This window comes from Oncorhynchus keta, chromosome 31 (assembly GCF_023373465.1).
Source record: "Oncorhynchus keta strain PuntledgeMale-10-30-2019 chromosome 31, Oket_V2, whole genome shotgun sequence".
In the NCBI taxonomy this organism is placed as follows: domain Eukaryota; kingdom Metazoa; phylum Chordata; class Actinopteri; order Salmoniformes; family Salmonidae; genus Oncorhynchus; species Oncorhynchus keta.
This window is the reverse complement of record NC_068451.1, coordinates 13,638,004-13,661,262: the sequence shown is the minus strand read 5'-3', so window position 1 is coordinate 13,661,262 and position 23,259 is coordinate 13,638,004. Positions and strand designations below refer to the sequence as shown.

Genomic DNA, 23,259 nt, shown 5'->3' with positions numbered 1-23,259 from the left:
TACTGAAAAAAAGGTTTTATTGGTGAAAAATAATCTTTACTAAAACTCAGCAGTGAAATGCCAACCACCTTCAACAAAATGCAGTTCCTCAATTCTTGACATTTGCATATTAACAGCAGGAAGTTTCAAGTAGACAAGGTATGCGAGTTGTCATTCACCACAATGACAGTAAAGGAAGCACAATCATGGGAAACTTTTACACCAGTTTCAGTTCATTGACGTTAGTTTCTTGATTAAACACTATACATGACTATAGTGCATCAAATACATTCCTTGGCAAAAATTAACACATTATCAAACTTATAAATATTGAAGTATCAATTCCTGACCCTTATTGGATGGGGACTAAACATAATTATGTCCTTGCCTGAGTAAAAACACAGAGGAAGTCCAATTTTTAACAAATATATATTAAATCAACCCCCAATCATTTGGCATTATGCTATTATGCAAAGAAAAACACAAAAAAAAGACATTCAAGCAAAAGGCCCCTTAATTGCAAGCGTACAGTATGTAATAAAAATAATTTGGTGAGTGCTTATATTTGTCCTATTAATACGCGTGTGTGATTTGGAAATTCATTTTTTGCATATCCCAACTCTTCCCAAGACACCCTTCAGAGAGTGGGGTCGCAGCCAGTGTGACCCTGGAGCAATTCGGGTTAAGTGCCTAACTCAAGGGCACAGAGATTTTTCACCTTGATGGCTAGCAAGGAACTAGCAACCTTTCGGTTACTGGCCCAATGCTCTAACCGTAAGGCTAACCTGCCACATATATGTTCCAGGGTAGTGAGGCCAGGCACCTCTAGTTGTCCAGCAAGCTCATAGAAGCTGCATAATAAAACAGCTACAATTTACCAAACAAAACCAGTCTCGCAACACTACAACAGGCAAATGTATTGAAACAAACATATACTCAAGCAATCACCCTGATTTGCATTTTGCCTTGCCTGAAGTGAGAGCACAAATGAAATTCCTTCATTTTCTTCACCAGTTCAAGGAAGTGCGAGTTAAGATAGTTAACTATACAAACACAACAGCATCGCTAGCACACAGTGAGTCATTGTCACTGTATAAAGTCCTTTCACTGTTTTTGAGCACAGGTCATTAGTAGTCTCAGTGGGACAATTCAACTCCCTAACAGCCTCCATATAGACCACAATCTGGTAACCTGCATGTTAAATACACATGTAAGAACATCAACAAAACACATTTCCTATCAAGTGTTCTCCCACAGCCTTGTAATATAACAACCCCTGGTATTTCTCAAAGTGAATCCTAACCTTAGTCTGAGAGATATAGATAACTCCACACACAGCACAGTTTGATTAAAATTGAACATCCTTCTTTACAACCCCCCCACATCTCCACCTCACCAAGCCGCCACACAATTCTCATAATATGGAAAAGAGAAAAGATTATCTCGTCTCTGAGAAGCATCAACTGAAAAATAACTAGAATTAACTTTCTGTTAAATAATTGAGATTGGGGTCAAGGAGAGGTCAACAATCTGTCAGACAAAAAAAATATATACTCACTCAGGTCCTGTCAAACTAGTTTGAGTACATGCTTACTTCTGCATTCAAATCCCTACTGCTGCCTTAGAAATTTTTGGCTGAACCAGAAGCACACTTGGCACCCAGACAACCTTTAAACATGATTTCAACAGTTCGTCTGAACAGTTACAAAAATGGGTGCTTCACAGGGCTGGTGGAAACATAACTTCACAGAAATAAAATAGTTTGGAAATATTAAAAACAATCCCAGTGAACCTGGGTGCATTCACATTGAATCATTTGATAAAGTGGACTCCATAATAAATACAAGGTTCAGTGGGTTGGAGCGTTGGGGATTTCCTGGCTAGGGTTCAAAGTTCTTACCTTGTCTGTTCTCATGGCAGCAAGTGGAGAAATCCATCCCATGCTTGTAGAACAGGATGGCAAACAAAGGTCTTCTCTGTTTATGTCCCCTTAAAATAGCTATTCTTATATGGAAACATACAGTCTACTATTGATATTAGTCACAATTAAATATTTTGGCATATTGTTTCTTCTTTGTCACTTAGAAAAATCTAGAGTGGACAATAAAATAGTCATTTAGTTTAAAAATCAGTACAAAGGGTGAGAAGTTATTTTCTTCCTCTTACTTCTATGCCTATTTCTTTTCAGTCTGTTTTTCCTCTTTACATCCACTCTGGATAACGAGATGGTGGCTGATGAGCCGGAGGGAAAATACAAAGAGCCCTCTTCAAATAGGGGATAGAGTTTGAAACATCCGGTGGCCTCGTCATCACCCCCCTCCTTCTCTTGGATCCCTCTCTGCACTGCACTCCCTCCAGCTCTGACCTCTTTATGCTCTTCTCTATCCCTGGCTCCATCTCTTCCTCTCCTTCATTGATTGCAACCCATTCTCTATATAAACCTTCCTCCCCTCTTTACAATATGTTAGAGGTCCTAACAGGGTAGGATCACTCCCACCCGTCCCCCATCACCCTCCCTCAGCGCGGACCCGACCACAGTTCATCCTGGGAGTCTGAGTCCATCTCGAATACGCCTCTGCTGGGTTGCGACCCTTTCCCTCGGTCCCCTGAACTGCACGCACCACCAATCTCTGTCAGTGGCACGTAGGAGTAGTCCACACGGCCGGGGTGGTGAGCCGGGGACCGCCAACACATGATCAGGTGACCCACCAGGCTGGACAACAGCAGAGAGGTCAACAGGCCAGTGACGATGAGCCAGCACTGCCTGAGTAGAGATGGAGGGATGAGAAGAGAGATCAGGGGAGATAAATGGAAGACATCAGGTACTAGGCATCGGAAGTGAAATAGGTATATTTGCGGTGTGTAGAGCGCTTGGAAAATGTATATATCTAATCCAAATCAAACCCATTTTTATCATAAGAGGATTCATTGATATTAGCATGGGCCCCAAAAAGGAACATTTGTTGGACAATGAGATGTGAAAATGTGAGGAGGATTTGAGAACGGGAGAGAAAGATGATCAATGAATAAATACATTTCAACCTCTCACTCCATCTGTGGATGAATAGCATAGCAACTCAAAACAATCCCTCACTAGCATGTAAAGGGTAAGGGGGTTAATAAATGCGTATGGCTCCTGCAGTCTGTGACGTGTTTACAAGTATGGAGGGGTCAAGCTCGCTAAATAAAGGTCTAGACCACTGTTGGTCCATGCAAATATTAGCACATCACCAAACATAGCAGTGGACATGCTGTTCCAGTCACACGAGGTGATTAAGTGATGAATTTCTCTGTCTGAGCCAAGCTGTGAAAAAAATAGAAAGGCTGTGTTTTGCACAATGTTCATCTACATAAATTTACAGTAGGAGAGCGACGGAGGGATTCAAAGGAGGGAGAGTGGCTGTGCATGCGAGGAGGGCGGTTAGATTGATTTGTAGGTGGTTAACAGCAGGGAGGGGTTTCAGCTGAAATGACCTTTGGCACTTACTCGGAGAGATAAGGCTTGGATTTGTGTGCCTCCTCCTCGCTCCATGTTGCAAACATCTGATTGGCCAGACAATGGCCAGCTGTGGAAACAGTGGAAACAGCAATTACAGAAACCACTCATGTCTAAAGTCTCACACACACACACACACACACCAACTATAGATGGTCGCTTCAGCATCCTTGTTTGACTGCACTAGCTGTGACAATTTCGCTCTCCATAAAAACAGGAATCAAAGTACAAACACAACAATTTGTTATTCCTCAACATTGCCTCATGCAAATAGTGCCTTCAGAAAGTATTCAAGCAACACGTGACTTACACATTTTGATACAGCTTGAATTTAAAATGGATTACCTATAGATTGTCACTGGCCTACACACATTTAAAATGGAAAATGCTGAAATGTCTTGAGTCAACAAATATTCAACCCCCTTTTTTTTATGGCAAGCTTAAATTAGTTCAGGAGTAACAACTAATTATCGTAACTCACATAAGATACATGGACTCAATGTGTGAAATAGTGTTTCACAAGATTTTTGAATGACTACCTCATCTCTGTACACCACAAATACAGATAATTGTAAGGTCTCTCAGTTGAGCAGTGAATATTAAAAACAGATTCCCCCACAAAGACTAGGGAGGTTATCCAATGCCTCACAAAGGGCACTTATTGGGAGATGGCAAAACACAAAATCAGCAAAAAAATTAATCCTCGCACTGTCAACTGTGTTTATTTTCAGCAAACTTAACATGTGTAAATATTTGTATGAACATAACAAGATTCAACAACAGACATAAACTTAACAAGTTCCACAGACGTGACTAACAGAAATGGAATAATGTGTCTGAACAAAGGGGGGGAGGGTCAAATACAAAAGTAACAGTCAGTATCTGGTGTGGCCACCAGCTGCATTAAGTACTGCAGCGCATCTCCTCATGGGCAACAGAACTGACATTCCTGTCTTGCAGGAAATCACGCACAGAATGAGCAGTATGGCTGGTGGCATTGTCATGCTGGAGGGTCATATCAGGATGAGCCTGCAGGAAGGGTACCACATGAGGGAGGAGGATGTCTTCCCTGTAACACAGTGTTGAGATTGCCTGCAATGAAAACAAGCTCAGTTCGATGATGCTGTGACACACCGCCCCAGACCATGACGGACCCTCCACCTCCAAAATCGATCCCGCTCCAGAGTACAGGCCTCGGTGTGACGCTTATTCCTGCGACGATAAACATGAATCCGAACATCACCCCTGGTGAGACAAAACAGCGACTCGTCAGTGAAGGGCACTTTTTGCCAGTCCTGTCTGGTCCAGCGACGGTGTGTTTGTGCCCATAGGCGGCGTTGTTGCCGGTGATGTCTGGTGAGGACCTGCCTTACAACAGGCTTACAAGCCCTCAGTCCAGCCTCTCTCAGCCTATTGCGGACAGTCTGAGCACTGATGGAAGGATTGTGCGTTCCTGGTGTAACTCGGCTGTTGTAGTTGCCATCCTGTACCTGTCACGTAGGTGTGATGTTCAGATGTATTGATCCTGTGCAGGTGTTGTTACACGTGGTCTGCCACTGCGAGGACGATCAGCTGTCTGTCCTGTCTCCCTGTAGCGCTGTCTTAGGCGTCTCACAATACAGATTGGCAATTTATTGCCCTGGCCACATCTGCAGTCCTCATGCCTCCTTGCAGCATGCCTACCGTCTGTAAGGTGTTCGTGTCTTAACGACCATTCCACAAGTGCATGTTTATTAATTGTTTGTTTATGGATCATTGAACATGGGAAACAGAGTTTAAACCCTTTACAATGAAGATCTGTGAAGTTATTTGCATTTTTACAAATTATATTTTTAAGACAGGGTCCTGAAAAAGGGACTTTAATTTTTTTTGCTACGTTTATATAAGGTACAGATTGAATATCCCTTTGAGCATGGTGAAGTTATTAATTACACTTTGGATGGTGTATCAATACACACAGTCACTACAAATACACAGGTATCCATCCTAACTAAGTTACCAGAGAGGACGGAAACGGCTCAGGGATTTCACCATGAGGCCAACAAAACAGTTGGAGTTTAATGGCTGTGATTGTTGTTGATCCATCCTCAGTGTTCACCATAGTAGATTCTCCACAATATTAACCTAATGGACAGAGTGAAAAGGAAGCCTGTAAAGAAAAATATATTCCAAAACATGCATCCTTTTAGCAACAAGGCACTAAAGTAATACTGCAAAGAATGTGGCAAAGCAATTCACTTTTTGTATTGAACACAAAGTGTTATGTTTGGGGCAAATCCAATACATTACTGAGTACCACTCTCCATTTTCAAGCATAGTCATGGATGCATCAGCTTATGGGTATACTTGTAATAGTTAAGGACTGGGGGAACTTTTCAGGATAAAAAAATTAACGGAATGAGCTTAGCACAGGCAAAATCCTAGAGGAAACCCTGGTACAGTCTGCTTTCCACCAGACACTGGTAGATTAATTTTCCTTTCAGCAGGACCTAAAGCATAAGGCACTGGAGTTTCTTACCAAGAAGACAGTGAATGTTCCTAAGTGGCCGAGTTACCCTGTTAAATTAAATATAAAGGCAACACCTGAAAATTGTCATCTAGCAATGACCTACAACCAATTTGGCAGCGCTTGAAGACTTCTGGAAATAATAAATGGGCAAATACTGCACAACCCAGGTGTGGAAAGCCCATAGTCTGGGTTAGTCTCACAGCTGTAATCACTGCCAAATATGCTTCTTCAAAGTATTGACTCAGGGGTGTGAATACTTATGTAAATTAGATTCTATATTTAATTGTCAGTACATTTCCAGAAATGTCTAAAAATACAGTGCCTTGCGAAGTATTCGGCCCCCTTGAACTTTGCGACCTTTTGCCACATTTCAGGCTTCAAACATAAAGATATAAAACTGTATTTTTTTGTGAAGAATCAACAACAAGTGGGACACAATCATGAAGTGGAACGACATTTATTGGATATTTCAAACTTTTTTAACAAATCAAAAACTGAAAAATTGGGCGTGCAAAATTATTCAGCCCACTTAAGTTAATACTTTGTAGCGCCACCTTTTGCTGCGATTACAGCTGTAAGTCGCTTGGAATATGTCTCTATCAGTTTTGCACATCGAGAGACTGACATTTTTTCCCATTCCTCCTTGCAAAACATCTCGAGCTCAGTGAGGTTGGATGGAGAGCATTTGTGAACAGCAGTTTTCAGTTCTTTCCACAGATTCTCGATTGGATTCAGGTCTGGACTTTGACTTGGCCATTCTAACACCTAGATATGTTTATTTTTGAACCATTCCATTGTAGATTTTGCTTTATGTTTTGGATCATTGTCTTGTTGGAAGACAAATCTCCGTCCCAGTCTCAGGTCTTTTGCAGACTCCATCAGGTTCTTCCAGAATGGTCCTGTATTTGGCTCCATCCATATTCCCATCAATTTTAACCATCTTCCCTGTCACTGCTGAAGAAAAGCAGGCCCAAACCATGATGCTGCCACCACCATGTTTGACAGTGGGGATGGTGTGTTCAGGGTGATGAGCTGTGTTGCTTTTACGCAAAACATAACGTTTTGCATTGTTGCCAAAAATTTCCATTTTGGTTTCATCTGACCAGAGCACCTTCTTCCACGTGTTTGGTGTGTCTCCCAGGTGGCTTGTGGCAAACTTTAAACAACACTTTTTATGGATATCTTTAAGAAATGGCTTTCTTCTTGCCACTCTTCCATAAAGGCCAGATTTGTGCAATATACGACTGATTGTTGGCCTGAGTCTCCCACCTCAGCTGTAGATTCTCTGCAGTTCATCCAGAGTGATCATGGGCCTCTTGGCTGCATCTCTGATCAGTCTTCTCCTTGTATGAGCTGAAAGTTTAGAGGGACGGCCAGGTCTTAGTAGATTTGCAGTGGTCTGATACTCCTTCCATTTCAATATTATTGCTTGCACAGTGCTCCTTGGGATGTTTAAAGCTTGGGAAATCTTTTTGTATCCAAATCCGGCTTTAAACTTCTTCACAACAGTATCTCGGACCTGCCTGGTGTGTTCCTTGTTCTTCATGATGCTCTCTGCGCTTTTAACGGACCTCTGAGACTATCACAGTGCAGGTGCATTTATACGGAGACTTGATTACACACAGGTGGATTGTATTTATCATCATTAGTCATTTAGGTCAACATTCGATCATTCAGAGATCCTCACTGAACTTCTGGAGAGAGTTTGCTGCACTGAAAGTAAAGGGGCTGAATAATTTTGCACACCCAATTTTTCAGTTTTTGATTTGTTAAAAAAGTTTCAAATATCCAATAAATGTCGTTCCACTTCATGATTGTGTCCCACTTGTTGTTGATTCTTCACAAAAAAATACAGTTATATCTTTATGTTTGAAGCCTGAAATGTGGCAAAAGGTCGCAAAGTTCAAGGGGGCCGAATACTTCGCAAGGCACTGTATGTTTTCACTTTGCCATTATGGGATATTGTGCGTAGATGTTTGACAAAAAAATGTATTCAAGCCGGTTTAAATTCAGGCGGTAACAAAATGTGGAATAAGTCAAGGGGTATGAAAACCTCCTGAAGGCACTCTACATTTACATACTAGCGTAAACACAAGGAACATTGCAAACAAGCCATTAAGAAATGAAACTTGATATGTGCAGTTGAAGTCGGAAGTATACATACACCTTAGCCAAATACATTGAAACTCAGTTTCAGTTTCTGACGTTTAATCCAAGTAATAATTCCCTGTCTTAGGTCAGTTAGGATCACCACTATTTTAAGAATGTGAAATGTCAGAATAATAATTGAGAATTATTTATTTCAGCTTTTATTTCTTTCATTACATTCCCAGTGGGTCAGAAGTCTACATACACTCAATTTGTATTTGGTGCCATTGCCTTTAAATTGTGTAACTTGGGTCAAACATTGTGGGTAGCCTTCCACAAGCTTCCCACAATAAACTTGGGTGAATTTTTGCCCATTCCTCCTGACAGAGCTGGTGTAACTGAGCCAGGTTTGTAGGCCTCCTTGCTCACACACACCTTTTCAGTTTTGCCCACACATTTACAATGGGATTGAGGTCAGGGCTTTGTGATGGCCACTCCAATACCTCGACTTTGTCCTTAAGCCATTTTGCCACAAATTTGGAAGTATGTTTGGAATCATTGTCCATTTGGAAGACCCATTTGCGACCAAGCTTTAACTTCCTGACTGCTTCAATATATCCACATCTATTTTGTGAAGTGCACCAGATCCTCCTGCAGCAAAGCACCCCCACAACATGATGCTGCCACCCCTGTGCTTCACGGCTGCGATGGTGTTCGTCAGCTTGCAAGCATCCCCCTTTTTCCTCCAAACACAACGATGGTCATTATGGCCAAGCAGTTCCATTTTTGTTTCATCACACTGGAGGACATTTCTCCAAAAAGTACAATCTTTGCTTCCATGTGCAGTTGCAAACTGTAGTCTGGCTTTTTTAATGACTTTTGGAGCAGTGGCTTCTTCCTTGCTGAGCGGCCTTTCAGGTTATGTCGATATAGAACTCGTTTTACTGTGGATATAGATACTTTTGTACCCGTTTCCTTCAGCACCGTCACAGGGTCCTTTGCTGTTGTTCTGGGATTGATTTGCATTTGTCGCACCAAAATGCATTAATCTCTAGGGGACAGAACGCGTCTCCTTCCTGAGCGGAACGACGGCTGTATGGTCCCATGGTGTTTATACTTGCGTACTATTGTTTTTACAGATGAACCTGGTACCTTCAGGCTTTTGGAAATTGTGCCCAAGGATGAACCAGATTTGTGGAGGTCTCCAATCTTTTTTCTGAGGTCTTGGCTGATTTCTTTTGTTTTCCCCATAATGTCAAGCAACGAGGCACTGAGTTTGAAGGTAGGCCTTGAAATACATCCACAGGTACACCTCCAATTGACTCAAATGATGTCAATTAGCCTATAAGAAGCTTCTAAAGCCATGACATAATTTTCTGGAATTTTCCAAGCTGTTTAAAAGGCAGTCAACTTAGTGTAGGTAAACGTCTGACCCACAGGAATTGTGATTGTGAACTTTAAGTGAAATAAAATGTCTGTAAACAATTGTTGGAAAAATGACTTGTGTCGTGTCCAAAGTAGATGTCCAAACCGACTAGCCAAAACTATAGTTTGTTAACAAGAAATTTGTGGTTGAAAAACAAGTTAATGACTCCAACCTAAGTGTATGTAAACTTCCAACTTCAACTGTACATATGTAGAGGGCTGGGGATTTATTAGGGTTACTCTAGTTTGTGACATACATCCCAACACAGCTTGATTAAGCCCCCCTTAACCCTCCTCTCTTTTATAAGGGTCTAAATATGTTAAACTTCTACACGTGTGTTGTAAGTGGCAGCCAGGCAGTCAGTAGGCTGTGGTGTGGGCCAGTCAGCCCATCATCCTGATAAAGAGCACTGTCCTGGGCTATGCTCAGAACACACTAGAATGAGAGGGAATGAGTCAGTGTAGTGTGGCGTTGATGTTACAACCCCCACACATAAAAACGCCACCAACATAGAACTAGAGTAAATAGAGATGGTGGATCCCACAGAGATAACTAAAGTAAAACAAAGTGGTGAGATTAGAGTCTGCACGGGCCTGTCATAGTTTAGGAGAGCTCATGAACACATCCCTACTATGCCCTACATATGGACACAACCAGCAGAGGGAGGGGGAGATGCAGACAGAGAGCGAGTGATTACCAAACCTTCCATAACAAAGTAATTCCCTACACAGACATTAACACGGAGAAGAGTACCCTAAGCCAGCTGGTCCAACACAATTAGACCCAACCAAATCATGAGAACTAAAATAATTATTTCCAATGTGTCTAAACAGAGTACAGAGCGGCAGAATACCGGACCGCTGACTGACCCAAAATGAAGGAAAGCTTTGACTATGTGAACATAGCCTTGCTACTGAGAAAGGCCGCCTTGGCAGACCAGGCTCTCAAGAGAACACACACTATGTGCACACTGCCCACAAAATTAAGTGGAAACTGAGCTGCACTTCCTAACCTCCTGCCAAATGTATGACAATAGAGACACATATTTCCCTCAGATTACAGACCAGCAAAGAACTAGAAAACTCAAATTGATAAACTCAAATATATTGGGTGAAATACCACCGTGTGCCATCACAGCAGCAAGATTTATGACCGGTTGCCACAAGAAAAGGGCAACCAGTGAAGAACAAACACCATTGTAAATGATTATTTCCCCTTTTGTACATCGTTACAGCACTGCATATAGCCAACAAGTAACGAACAAGGAGGGAGGTAAAATGACAGACAGGAACAAGAGAGGGGAAGAGAAAATGAGGTAATACATGGAAGGGAAATGAGTCTGGGTGTGCTGGGACAGCTGAGATCATCTCAGAGATAAACCTTCCTGATTTGTACTACAATGAGAACACTAGACACACAGGGCGACTACATTAGGGTGCCCCCCAATTAGTTGACAGGCTGTTGGTCAACCAAGATGGGGTTTTTTGTCGACCAGTAGCATGCGTGTATCACACACACGGCCATCTCAGTGAACTAATCTATTTCGAAGGCCTAGACTAAAAGCCAATTTATGCTAGATCCGAGATGTGGTCGGAGGCGCCGTATGGAGGGTGTAATGCAATTACGGTGCCTCCAGAGGCATACAGCAGCCATGCACCTCCCAAATGAACCAATGCGGAGGGCCCTGTATAGCTCCGCATTGACATTATTGGTTGACGGTAGATGGGAGCTGTACTACTTCCTTTACAACAGCTCTGCACTGCGCTGCGAAGCGTGAATGCCATGACTTCTGCAGAGGCCGATTCACCATAAATGCTGTATGGCCAATGCAGACGTCGGATTGACCATGACTCGCCCAGATGCACAATGCACTTCTCTCCAGAACGCACTTTCTCCCACCAATTTGTGCACATTCATTGTTTTTTTTTATTTTTTTTTATTTCACCTTTATTTAACCAGGTAGGCTAGTTGAGAACAAGTTCTCATTTGCAACTGCGACCTGGCCAAGATAAAGCATAGCAGTGTGAACAGACAACACAGAGTTACACATGGAGTAAACAATTAGCAAGTCAATAACACAGTAGAAAAAAATGGGCAGTCTATATACAATGTGTGCAAAAGGCATGAGGAGGTAGGCGAATAATACAATTTTGCAGATTAACACTGGAGTGATAAATGATCAGATGGGCATGTACAGGTAGAGATATTGGTGTGCAAAAGAGCAGAAAAGTAAATAAATAAAAACAGTATAAAAACAGTATGGGAATGAGGTAGGTGAAAAAGGGTGAGCTATTTACCTATAGACTATGTACAGCTGCAGCGATCGGTTAGCTGCTCGGATAGCTGATGTTTGAAGTTGGGAGGGAGATAAAAGTCTCCAACTTCAGCGATTTTTGCAATTCGTTCCAGTCACAGGCAGCAGAGTACTGGAACGAAAGGCGGCCAAATGAGGTGTTGGCTTTAGGGATGATCAGTGAGATACACCTGCTGGAGCGCGTGCTACGGATGGGTGTTGCCATCGTGACCAGTGAACTGAGATAAGGCGGAGCTTTACCTAGCATGGACTTGTAGATGACCTGGAGCCAGTGGGTCTGGCGACGAATATGTAGTGAGGGCCAGCCGACTAGAGCATACAAGTCGCAGTGGTGGGTGGTATAAGGTGCTTTAGTGACAAAACGGATGGCACTGTGATAGACTGCATCCAGTTTGCTGAGTAGAGTGTTGGAAGCCATTTTGTAGATGACATCGCCGAAGTCGAGGATCGGTAGGATAGTCAGTTTTACTAGGGTAAGCTTGGCAGCGTGAGTGAAGGAGGCTTTGTTGCAGAATAGAAAGCCGACTCTGGATTTGATTTTTGATTGGAGATGTTTGATGTGAGTCTGGAAGGAGAGTTTGCAGTCTAGCCAGACACCTAGGTACTTATAGATGTCCACATATTCAAGGTTGGAACCATCCAGGGTGGTGATGCTAGTCGGGCATGCGGGTGCAGGCAGCGATCGGTTGAAAAGCATGCATTTGGTTTTACTCGCGTTTAAGAGCAGTTGGAGGCCACGGAAGGAGTGCTGTATGGCATTGAAGCTCGTTTGGAGGTTGGATAGCACAGTGTCCAATGACGGGCCGAAAGTATATAGAATGGTGTCGTCTGCGTAGAGGTGGATCAGGGAATCGCCCGCAGCAAGAGCAACATCATTGATATATACAGAGAAAAGAGTCGGCCTGAGAATTGAACCCTGTGGCACCCCCATAGAGACTGCCAGAGGACCGGACAGCATGCCCTCTGATTTGACACACTGAACTCTGTCTGCAAAGTAATTGGTGAACCAGGCAAGGCAGTCATCCGAAAAACCGAGGCTGTTGAGTCTGCCGATAAGAATTTGGTGATTGACAGAGTCGAAAGCTTTGGCGAGGTCGATGAAGACGGCTGCACAGTACTGTCTTTTATCGATGGCGGTTATGATATCATTTAGTACCTTGAGTGTGGCTGAGGTGCACCCGTGACCGGCTCGGAAACCAGATTGCACAGCGGAGAAGGTACGGTGTGATTCGAGATGGTCAGTGACCTGTTTGTTGACTTGGCTTTCGAAGACCTTAGATAGGCAGGGCAGGATGGATATAGGTCTATAGCAGTTTGGGTCCAGGGTGTCTCCCCCTTTGAAGAGGGGGATGACTACGGCAGCTTTCCAATCCTTGGGGATCTCAGACGATATGAAAGAGAGGTTGAACAGGCTGGTAATAGGGGTTGCGACAATGGCGGCAGATAGTTTCAGAAATAGCGGGTCCAGATTGTCAAGCCCAGCTGATTTGTACGGGTCCAGGTTTTGCAGCTCTTTCAGAACATCTGCTATCTGGATTTGGGTAAAGGAGAACCTGGAGAGGCTTGGGTGAGGAACTACGGGGGGCGGAGCTGTTGGCCGAGGTTGGAGTAGCCAGGCGGAAGGCATGGCCAGCCGTTGAGAAGTGCTTATTGAAGTTTTCGATAATCATGGATTTATCGGTGGAGACCGTGTTTCCTAGCCTCAGTGCAGTGGGCAGCTGGGAGGAGGTGCTCTTGTTCTCCATGGACTTCACAGTGTCCCAGAACTTTTTGGAGTTGGAGCTACAGGATGCAAACTTCTGCCTGAAGAAGCTGGCCTTAGCTTTCCTGACTGACTGCGTGTATTGGTTCCTGACTTCCCTGAACAGTTGCATATCACGGGGGCTATTCGATGCTATTGCAGTCCGCCACAGGATGTTTTTGTGCTGGTCGAGGGCAGTCAGGTCTGGAGTGAACCAAGGGCTTCAGAACTTCATGTGTGATCTTTTTGAGTTTGATTGTTAGCGTCTATCAGTTCCACATTAAAAATATCACCAGGAGTACATTTACCGTTAATTCTTAATCTACAATGTTTGTTCAGCTATGGTCATTTCTGTTAATGCATTCAATATATTATTCCTTTTACCGTTCTCATTGTCGGAGTGGACACATTGTTTGCAGAGCACACAACCTATGCAACACTTGTGAGGAACATTTCATTAGGAATTTTGACAATTCAATTTAGTCATTGACAGGAGTGCTCCAGACAAAAGACAATGTTGAGTAAGGACACGCACCTGATTACACTTAGAAGTAGGCCTATAGGCTACCTGGCCTGCTCACAAATGTAAGCATATAAAATGTGCCCATTTGGGGATCTGATAGTATTTCTGATTGTCTTAACGCACCACGACTAATGAGCTGTGGAGCTTCTCAAAGTTGTGTTTTCTTCACCTCAAACAGCAAGCAAAAAAAGTCTGTTTTAACATCTATTGAGAAGGACAGTAGTTCCTCAATATATTTGAAAAATCTTTCTAGCGCTCTCCCTTTCAAAGACCACTCAGTGTGAATGGAAAAATGTCATGCTCTGATCCAGTGGAAATGTCAGCGTCTGCTAAATGACTTAAATGTAATGTAATGTAAATAGGCCTGATCACTTCTCATCAGTGGTTGACTCAGACTGAAATAGGTCCCGGCCCCATTTTGGGTGCTGGTACGGTTTATATTTAGGTGCATGAGCTCCACAATAGCTTTTAGCTAATATTCTATAAATAATAATAATACAGGAGCTCAAGCAGTAGGACATTTGAGAGGTCGGTACTCCGCACCGGTGAGCTCCTGCCCAAGTCAAGCACTGCTTCTTATCACTTGCGCAAATAGCCTACAGCGGTGTCTGTCCCATGCTCACTGGAGCAGGAACCTGAGGGCCCAGAATACTTTATACAATGCTGCAAGTTTGCTAGAGCAAGCTTTAGACCAGACTTAAGTTAATAGTTGATAGAAATGTTTCAAGTTCATTGCAGACAGGCCATGCATAACCAGTGTGATTTATAGGATATTTTATATCAGCAGGCTGCAATGTTTTTATTTGTTGGCTTTATGTAGGCTATTTTTAGTTGGCCAACAGCAATAGAAGTTAGTTTTTAGGTTTGTATCATTTTAATTTAGATATAATTTTGAGTAACCACATGACAATGATTGAGATATGAAGACTTTTTTTTATAAATGTGCATATAAAAACCATAACTGGCACACAGATCGGTAGAAATGGTAAGATAAATTGGCATGCCACATGAAAAAAGGTTGCCACATGAAAAAAGGTTGCCGACTCCTCGTGTAGCCAATTACCAGCAACTTCGGGAGAGTAATGGCAGAATCTGCAAAAGCCATCAGGAGAGGGAAGAGGATGGTTGGGTCAGGTTAAGATTTTTCTTCTGGTTATCTAGATCTCTGGCTCCCTCTTGAGTCATGTGTCTTATTTCAAACAGTGAGCTAAAAGCATCAGACAAGCTCAATGCATATAGTTGATTTTAACAAACTACATAGGATGTGTCTATATGGAGAAATACACATTTAAAAATGTCAACCAATCGATTTGGCGAAAGAACAGACCAAAATCTTTCGACCAAGATCTTTTTAGTTGGGGACAGCCCTAGACTACATACAGCCAACTGAAACATATCCTGAATGTCTGTACCATGTAATGATGGGTAACCAATAAAAACAGACAAGTCATGTTTGGGAGAAAACCTATGCTAGCAGGCTTAGAATGAAGTGGTCCACATACTGTACAAGACACTTTAGAGGACGACAACTATGAAACTATTAGTACTTTTTAGAGACCGAGGTGCAGAAATCATGAATAGAGGCTTGTAACCTCTTTATGCAAGTATGTTGTGATCCATTTAGTTACTGCAACTACTAGTGCTCTGAGTAGGTGTGGGAGTAACAGGTGGTTCCATACCTCTGTGTATGCTCTGGTTCTTCTCTCCCTGGAACAGGGCATTACAGCTTCCTGTGACCGGGTCACATGGGCACATGTCCTGGCACTGGCACTCCTGCCCACAGTCCAGTCCGTACAAACCCAGAGGACACTCTGAGGGGAACACAGGAAGTGATGCGAGACACCAGGGAGAGATGTCACTGGAAAATACAATAAAGCTTTAATGTAAAGAAACTTCCCTGCTGAAAACTACTGCTTTTGCTTGCAACATCCGGGGTTCATACCAATGTTTTAGTTTCCTAGACCTTCTTAGGGATTTTAAGATAATGTTCACAATATGTAATTGTCACACATAAGCTAGTCCATAATACATGGGAACTACAGCATTGATGAGCATGAAGAGTTTAACAGCTCTGACAAGACAATAAGACATCAGAAATAGCTTAATTTAATCTCCAACGCCACAGGTATTCAGTCCAGGATTTGGGCATCAGAGTGCCAAGGAAGTGATATAACGAACGCTTAGCATATTAGGGCTTATGTGTTCCAGCAGTTCTCATTCAGAGATTTGGAGCAAGACTATTGGCAGAAGTCGTACAGAGGGGGAGAATGTTCTAGCCAGACCACTGGGAAAGCTTTTGTTGCTCACCGTTATCCCTGTGAGACTGGGAATAAGGCATAACATTGGAAGTGCTCCATGGTGCTATTGCTAAAACAGGTGAGGGAAAGTCTGGGAATATGAAAGAGAAATTAGGGATTGATAGGGGATTACGAATTTGCTTTGGAGGGTCGTAAAGGTTGTTTTAGGTGTACACCAATCAATCAGGGTTACACACTTATCCTGCTGCACTACTAGCAACACACCTTGTTCACAGGAGTTGCCACGGAAACCAATGGGGCAGCTGCAGTCACCGTGAACAGTGTCACATAAGCCCCCGTTAGTGCAGGTGCATGTCTGGTTGCAGCCGTCTCCATAGAAACCCAAATCACACACTGAGCGAGACAGAGAAAATAAGTTAAAATACACTAATAAGCTGTGATGGGTAGACGGTCAGATACTGTAGATTTTGGAGGGAGTATTACAAGATATGAGGACAATATGTCATTGTATACAGTTATGTAGGACACAGGTTTGGTCAGGAAGGTAAAGAGTGTATTATAGGGCCATTGGGTTGGGAGAAGGTGCAGTGAGTGAAAGAAAATGTGAGGTCTAGGAGGTGTTAAAGTACTGCCCTGGAATGTGAAAGTTATAACTACCAACCATAATTGCCAAAGCTCGACAGAGCACATTCTTCACAAATCATAGGGTCCTGGGGACAAGCAACATGTTTCACACCAGGAGAAATGACAGACTTGTTGTGTAAACAAACCAAGCCAGAGAGAGAGAGAGAGAGAGAGACGGAGAGAGGCTGATTACCTTGGCTGCAGTTCTTCCCTCTCCATCCAGCGTCACACGCACAGCCATCTGTACCAGGAGAGAGGGATGAGAGAAAGAGAATAGAGAAATAGGAGAGGCATTTCATTGTAACCTCAGAGAGCTGGTTCAGAACTCGAGAGGAGAGAGAAACTGTACCCACTCCTCACTCACTCTGTGTACAGACACCGTGGGCACCACAGGCAGGAGGTTGGCACACCAGAGTGTCACAGCCAGTCCCACTCCAGCCCTCCTGGCATTGGCAGTGCCCATTGATGCACGTCCCGTGCCCGCTGCAGTCCTCAGGCTGACACTGGGGCTGGTGGACGCACAGGATGGTGGAGACCAGCCGAGGGCAGCGCCACATGGGGTTTGAGACACTGAAGGAGGGAATAGAGGAGCATGGAGACAAAGATCAGGTGAGAGAATGAATATCATGAATATGATCATTTACAGTGTGTCAAACAGCAACAACATATGACTAAAATAAAAGCCACAAAAAGCAGCTCCATAAACCTTGTAATGTCATTGCAATGAATATGTGACGTGAGCTTTCTGATTGGCTTACCAGTGGTCCGAGGGGTAGCTGGCCAATGAGCCGTTCGCCACATAAGTGGAGGAACCACCCCCATCCAGGTTGATGGCATTGATGACCCCCTGACCTTTCAGAAAATCTGCCACCTCCCAAAGATTCATACTAGAGAGAGGAGAGAACAATTGGTACAAACCACTAGTACAGTACTGTACCATAAGGCCATATAGGAGGATGGTGCTTGCATTTAAAGCAAAACAAATCCATAAGGACTTCTGAAGCAATGTTAATTGTGTGACAAATAAGGTCAATTCATTGGAGAAAATCAATGGTTGGTCTGATTTGCACCGAGAGACTGCGCTTACTAGATAAGATTTATTGACTTTATATGGCCTGATAGAGTGGAGGCCATGGACATGAACAGACATGTCCCCTTAAACTCATGAAACTCTAGGTTAACGAGGTAATTTGTTCATTGCACTGGTGCAGAGAAAGCCAGATCAATAGAGTTGATTAGAGCCTTTTTACTTTAGCCCCATCTCCCTTCATATGCCTAAATGGCCCCACTTCTGCCTCCAATCAAACCTGCATTGTCTCACATTCCTTTCACTCTCCATTACTTTGACCAACCACCCCCCCCTCCCCCAACTGTATTCCCTCTCCTGACTCCCACAATACTCTCCACTTTTTCACCCTCATCCAATTACCCCTGTATTATTTTCCACCCTTTCTATCTTCTTACCCTCTTCTCCCTCCCTTTTCTCAACTCCTCATCTCTTGTCCATTCTTACCCTCTGCGGTCAGTCTGTCCGTCTATGTGGAACAGGATTAGTTTCCCCTCCTGATCGTGACCAACCGCTGTCCTGGCTGACACTACGTCCACAAAATGGCGGAAATTCCCTGCGGAATCAAATGCATGAAAATTGAATTGAAGCATACTGGCCGAATTTGATAAAAACAACAATGATGTATTCTACATAACCAGAATGGGCAAACAGGGTTTCACCATATGCATTTGTCAATTGTGCCAAATGCAATTTCTCTTCATATTTCTAAATGTATTTTTTACGATGTATTTTGACAACTCCCTGATGTTTTAAATGGCCATGTTATACGAGTGACGTGAAGCCAAAAACAGATTTCTACATCAAGTCTAGGACAAAGTTACCACCAAGTGCTGACGTAAGGCCAGTCCTGCTTTTTACTTCCTAATCTAATGGTTAAGTAAGCCGATGCTAGACTTGCATTTAATGGAGACTTTTACCTAAAGTAATATTGAAATATGTCAATACTAACTACATATATCTCTAGCATTTTAAGTAAGTATGCCTAAGTTGAAGACATCCTCAGTATCCTGCAGTAGCTACCAGTCTCCTGTGTCGTGTCACACTCAGCCTCTATGCTCTGGTTAATGTAGACCTGGCTGTTTCGGAGCAGCCACACCACCCCACTGACCAACTGCACAAAGGGGTTGGCTTCATCCTGAACGTCCTCCTCAGAGAGATAACTTGAGACAAAAAGAAGTAGAGAAACAGGATGTAGAGAGGGTAAATCAGGGACAAAGATGAGGAAAAAGTCAAGTTACCCCCAAACAGCATCAAATAACACCAGTCAGTCATATCTCAAGAAAGGAATAACCAACTGTGGAACAAGGTACTCATGAGATCACATGCTTTGATACTCATGTTAAAAAGGGTACATTCAGCAATCTAGTGAGATAAAACATGTTGGCTTAGTCAGCCAAAAAGCTCAAGTGCATCCTGAATCTCTGTACACAGTGTTTTCACCTGGCTAGCTTTGTTGGCCCCACAATAAATGTTTGTAATTCAATTTGTGACAGTTAAATAGCTTAGTGTTCAAAGCCCTCGGACTCTAACCTACGAAAAATCTATGGGGGGAATGAGATGTGGGGGGCACATTGGACACAGTGAATGGTTTGGTGATTCTGCCATTACAATATTACATCAGCCACTACACAAGAACCAAGCGGCTGGTTTTATCGGTTTAGGGACTACTGCTTTTTTCACTGCTCTTATTTTTCCCAATCAAACGTACCTGAACGTAAACACCATTATCTGGGAAACAGGAAAATTCCAAGGTAGAGCCAATACTCTACACGGAATGACTGACAGGTCAACACAACACACTTCTCCAGGGAACAGGGAGTACCGTCCTAATCTAACTGGTTATGTTCCAAAGTAGACGTCATTTACGCGATAGGGTTATTGTGACATGTGCGTGTGTTTTCGTTGGGTGGCTTAATTTGAGCATGGAGGTTTGGCTAGCGGAAGTCCATTAAAGTTTCATATGGAGAAACAATAATAATAATTGCTGTTAGGGAGATGAGATAAGACTTGCGATAATTTAGAATGAGTAATAATCGTAGCATGTAATAAAGGCCTTTGTGTTTGAGCAAATAAACATAAAATATTTGTATTTTATGATAACAGGATCAGTGTTCCACAATCTCAACTACAAGCCTTGACAGCATGTCTAGAAAAAGTTATGAAGTCCAAATTTCTGTTAGAAATTATACACATTACAACCACAAATAAAGCTCAAGTTGAGGTACAGAAAGATATTGAGAAGGAAATTCAAAGAGACCGGCAGCTCTTACCCAAACACCAGCGTCCCGTCCCTCCGGATGCCAAACTGGGCATTCTGCAACCCTTTGCTGTCCCTCACTTGTACCCCGTCACTCACTAGATTCCCCAAACACTCCCCGGTCTGAGTATCAAAGAAACCTCCATTCTGGGCATAGAGACACCTGCCGGCTCTAGCAGTTTCCTCCACTGCCTCCCTCTGGTTCATCCCGCACCCCCCCGGCCCTCCAGGCTCCAGCACAGACACCGTCCTCAGGGGGTCGTGGACCACTGTAATGTGACCTGTGGCAGGGAGGAAATAATTTCTTAATTTTAGAGTTTATATACACACAACAACAAAAAATTGGAGAAGAATCTCACTTGACAAAAGCCTAATATTGTAAGGGTATGGTGTTTAAACTGCTGAATAGCTATGGAAACAAAGAAAATAACATTTTTGCCATAATGATTTTTAGGGGTATTTTCAAAAGAAGTATTTCCTCCACTGACCTGTGACCCATCGGGTTGTGCCAGGGACGTCAGAGATGAAGACTTTCGACTCAGCCACGGGCACCCCAGTGTGGTTGCTGGCAGGCCAGGTCTGGTGGGTGACGTTGCCATGGACAACGAACTGGCAGTCTCGGACATGACGGTGGGAGTGCGAGGGTCCATGGCTATGGCCGTAGGGGTACGGCGATAGGAGGTCATCGTCCAATGAGGGACTGTGGAGAACAAATATCCAGTTGTTTCAACTTTATTTACTCATGATGATACACTTCTCCTGAGTCCATATTGCATTAAACCTGATGCAAAATAGACAAACTGCATTCAAAGAAATCAAGATCTGCAGTGAAAATGTTTATAAATGTTTTCTTTAAAGTAAAAGTACTTGTGACACATTTATTGAGTTGAGTCCAAAAACACTCTCAAACAATTGACTTATTATCAGTGCGTCAATGTGTCAAAAGAGTGTTGGTCATGTGACTAAATGTTTTCCAGAAGAAAAAGCCTTGGCCCACTTCGGACCAAGTTCTTTGCTATCCGGGATCCTTGGTATGTCTCAATGCTTATGTCACCAAATTGAAGTTGAAATGGCTACGGTAAGGGTTAATAAAGATGCACTATGCAAGATACAATATGCAGAAATCACACCTGATTTCGGGTAAAGTAACAAAACAGGCAAGTATAGTGTAGAGAATCATTGTACCATCTAAACCACTGTGAAATATATATTCCATAACCAAAAATATAGTATTTTTAGCAGTTTGAAGCTGGTCGTACAAAAACAATAGTAAAAGACGCAAAAATGTAACTTTAAAACAGAAAGCATTGAAATAGGGCACATAACAGATCTCCCGCTTCATGCTTTCAATGAGCTCTATAACTCACATTTCTATGTGAATTTTGTGGGGTCGCCCAAAAAGTTGCATTTTTGCAGTTTTAACTTGAGACGTTCAAATGGTTCTATGATATTAGACAACATATGACAGCTTATGCTAGTGTAACAGTATAATTTTAAACCGTCCCCTCGCCCATACCCGGGCGCGAACCAGGGACCTTCTGCACACATCAACAACAGTCACCCTCGAAGCATCGTTACCCATCGCTCCACAAAAGCCGCGGCCCTTGCAGAGCAAGGGGAACCACTACTTCCAAGGTCTCAGAGCAAGTGACGTCACCGATTGAACCGCTATTTAGCGCGCACCGCTAACTAAGCTAGCCGTTTCACATCCGTTACACTAGTTGATAGGATGAGAGAAATTCTGGAGGTTGTTGTAACAAAGTAAAGACAGGGTCTGTAAAAAACAGACAAACTTGAGAATTGATTACTAGGAATTGATTTATATAATTTGAGATACAAGCACAGCACTATACAATACTGCTCTCTAGTGTTGATTATATCCAACTACCCGGAAACTTCAAGATGGGTGGTGACCAAAGAAACATCTCTGCCTCAATGCAATGACGTGTACTTTACCGTGGACTTCAGATTTGTACTTTAAATAACAATATAATTTTGTCAAGAATAGGGGAGGAGTTATTTCATGCATTCAAAAAATGCTCATATTTAACATTAGCAAACTAACCAATTAATGCATTCATAATTTGGTCAGTTATAATAAACACACACCGTGTATTTCAGATGGGTCCTCAGCTTGCAGTGAAGCAAAGTGTGCGTGCCGAAGACTGTCACTTGACTATATTCACAAATGGACAGCATACCGTTATCTCTGCTGTCAGAGACAAGAATGACTTTGCACTTTACTGCTGCCACTGCAATAGATAAACATTATAATCAAGCAACTGGCTGGCTATAACTGACCAAATTATGAATGAATTAGTTGGTTAGTTTATAATCCCAGAACATAGGTAGGGAATACTAATTTATCCTCATACATTTAACATTTTAATCCATACATTTTCCTTGGGAATAGAACCCACAAATCTGGAACTGCATGAGCCATGCTCTACTAACTTAACTACACGGGACTACGAAGTCAGATAAGTGCTCCTCACAGGCTGTGCTAACAAGATTGTCTGCCTCTTTTAGACAGCAGCACAAGCACAACCAACCCAGCTAGCTAGCGAGCAGGCTAGCGCTTGTTAACTTCTGAGTCTGATTGTGAAAGTTTTGCTAGCGAGCTAGAAACGACGGCCCTTACCCAATATTGTTGCACTCCGAAAGCCAAATACCAATCCATATCAGGAGCAACGCAAAATGACCATTCACTGAAAGTGTTGCCATATGATAGCATAGACATTGAAAGTGCGCCTGCCTCACTCTACTTTTTAGCTACCATAATCAACGCGAGGGAAGTCATATGACTTGTCCAAGACAAGAAGAGCACATGATGTTCTGTTTACTTTGCCTGCTGAAAACGTCCACTATAAATTACACTGAAATGCACAGTTGTAGCTGCTACATATTGTTCGCTAAATTAGCAAAGTTAACCAATAATTAACTAACTTGAGACAAATACTTTACCAAAAACGAGT

General features: G+C 42.8%; 1 protein-coding gene across 6 annotated transcripts; it reads right to left on the bottom strand.

Annotated features, from left to right (window-relative positions):
• Positions 1-23,226, bottom strand: LOC118364492 (N-acetylglucosamine-1-phosphodiester alpha-N-acetylglucosaminidase-like). Of its 6 annotated transcripts, none has more exons than XM_035746064.2 (12): positions 22,926-23,191; positions 20,773-20,984; positions 20,298-20,565; positions 19,048-19,187; positions 18,472-18,580; positions 17,717-17,845; positions 17,323-17,528; positions 17,152-17,199; positions 16,599-16,727; positions 15,756-15,887; positions 3,467-3,545; positions 1-2,743 (listed from the first exon to the last, which is right to left on the bottom strand). In XM_035746064.2, the coding sequence occupies exons 1-12, from the start codon at positions 23,006-23,008 to the stop codon at positions 2,497-2,499; spliced, it is 1,782 nt and encodes a 593-aa protein (XP_035601957.1). In that variant the 5' UTR covers positions 23,009-23,191; the 3' UTR covers positions 1-2,496. The 6 variants fall into 6 exon arrangements, with proteins under 6 accessions (XP_035601957.1, XP_035601958.1, XP_035601961.1 ...); XM_035746065.2 differs by having other exon boundaries at positions 2,570-2,743; positions 15,756-15,934; positions 22,926-23,216; XM_035746068.2 differs by lacking the exons at positions 1-2,743; positions 3,467-3,545 and adding an exon at positions 5,312-5,599 and having other exon boundaries at positions 15,756-15,934; positions 22,926-23,226.
• Between the last annotated feature and the right edge of the window lie 33 nt (positions 23,227-23,259).

What these genes read in the sequence shown, in the direction of transcription:
- LOC118364492 (XM_035746064.2), bottom strand. Translation starts at nt 23,008, where the DNA reads ATGGCAACACTTTCAGTGAATGGTCATTTTGCGTTGCTCCTGATATGG. An exon ending in AGGGAAGAACTGCAGCCAAG is followed by an intron (nt 16,728 to 17,151) that starts GTAATCAGCCTC and finishes TGTCTCGCTCAG; the next exon opens with TGTGTGATTTGGGTTTCTAT. An exon ending in TGGCAACTCCTGTGAACAAG is followed by an intron (nt 15,888 to 16,598) that starts GTGTGTTGCTAG and finishes TGTTCCCCTCAG; the next exon opens with AGTGTCCTCTGGGTTTGTAC.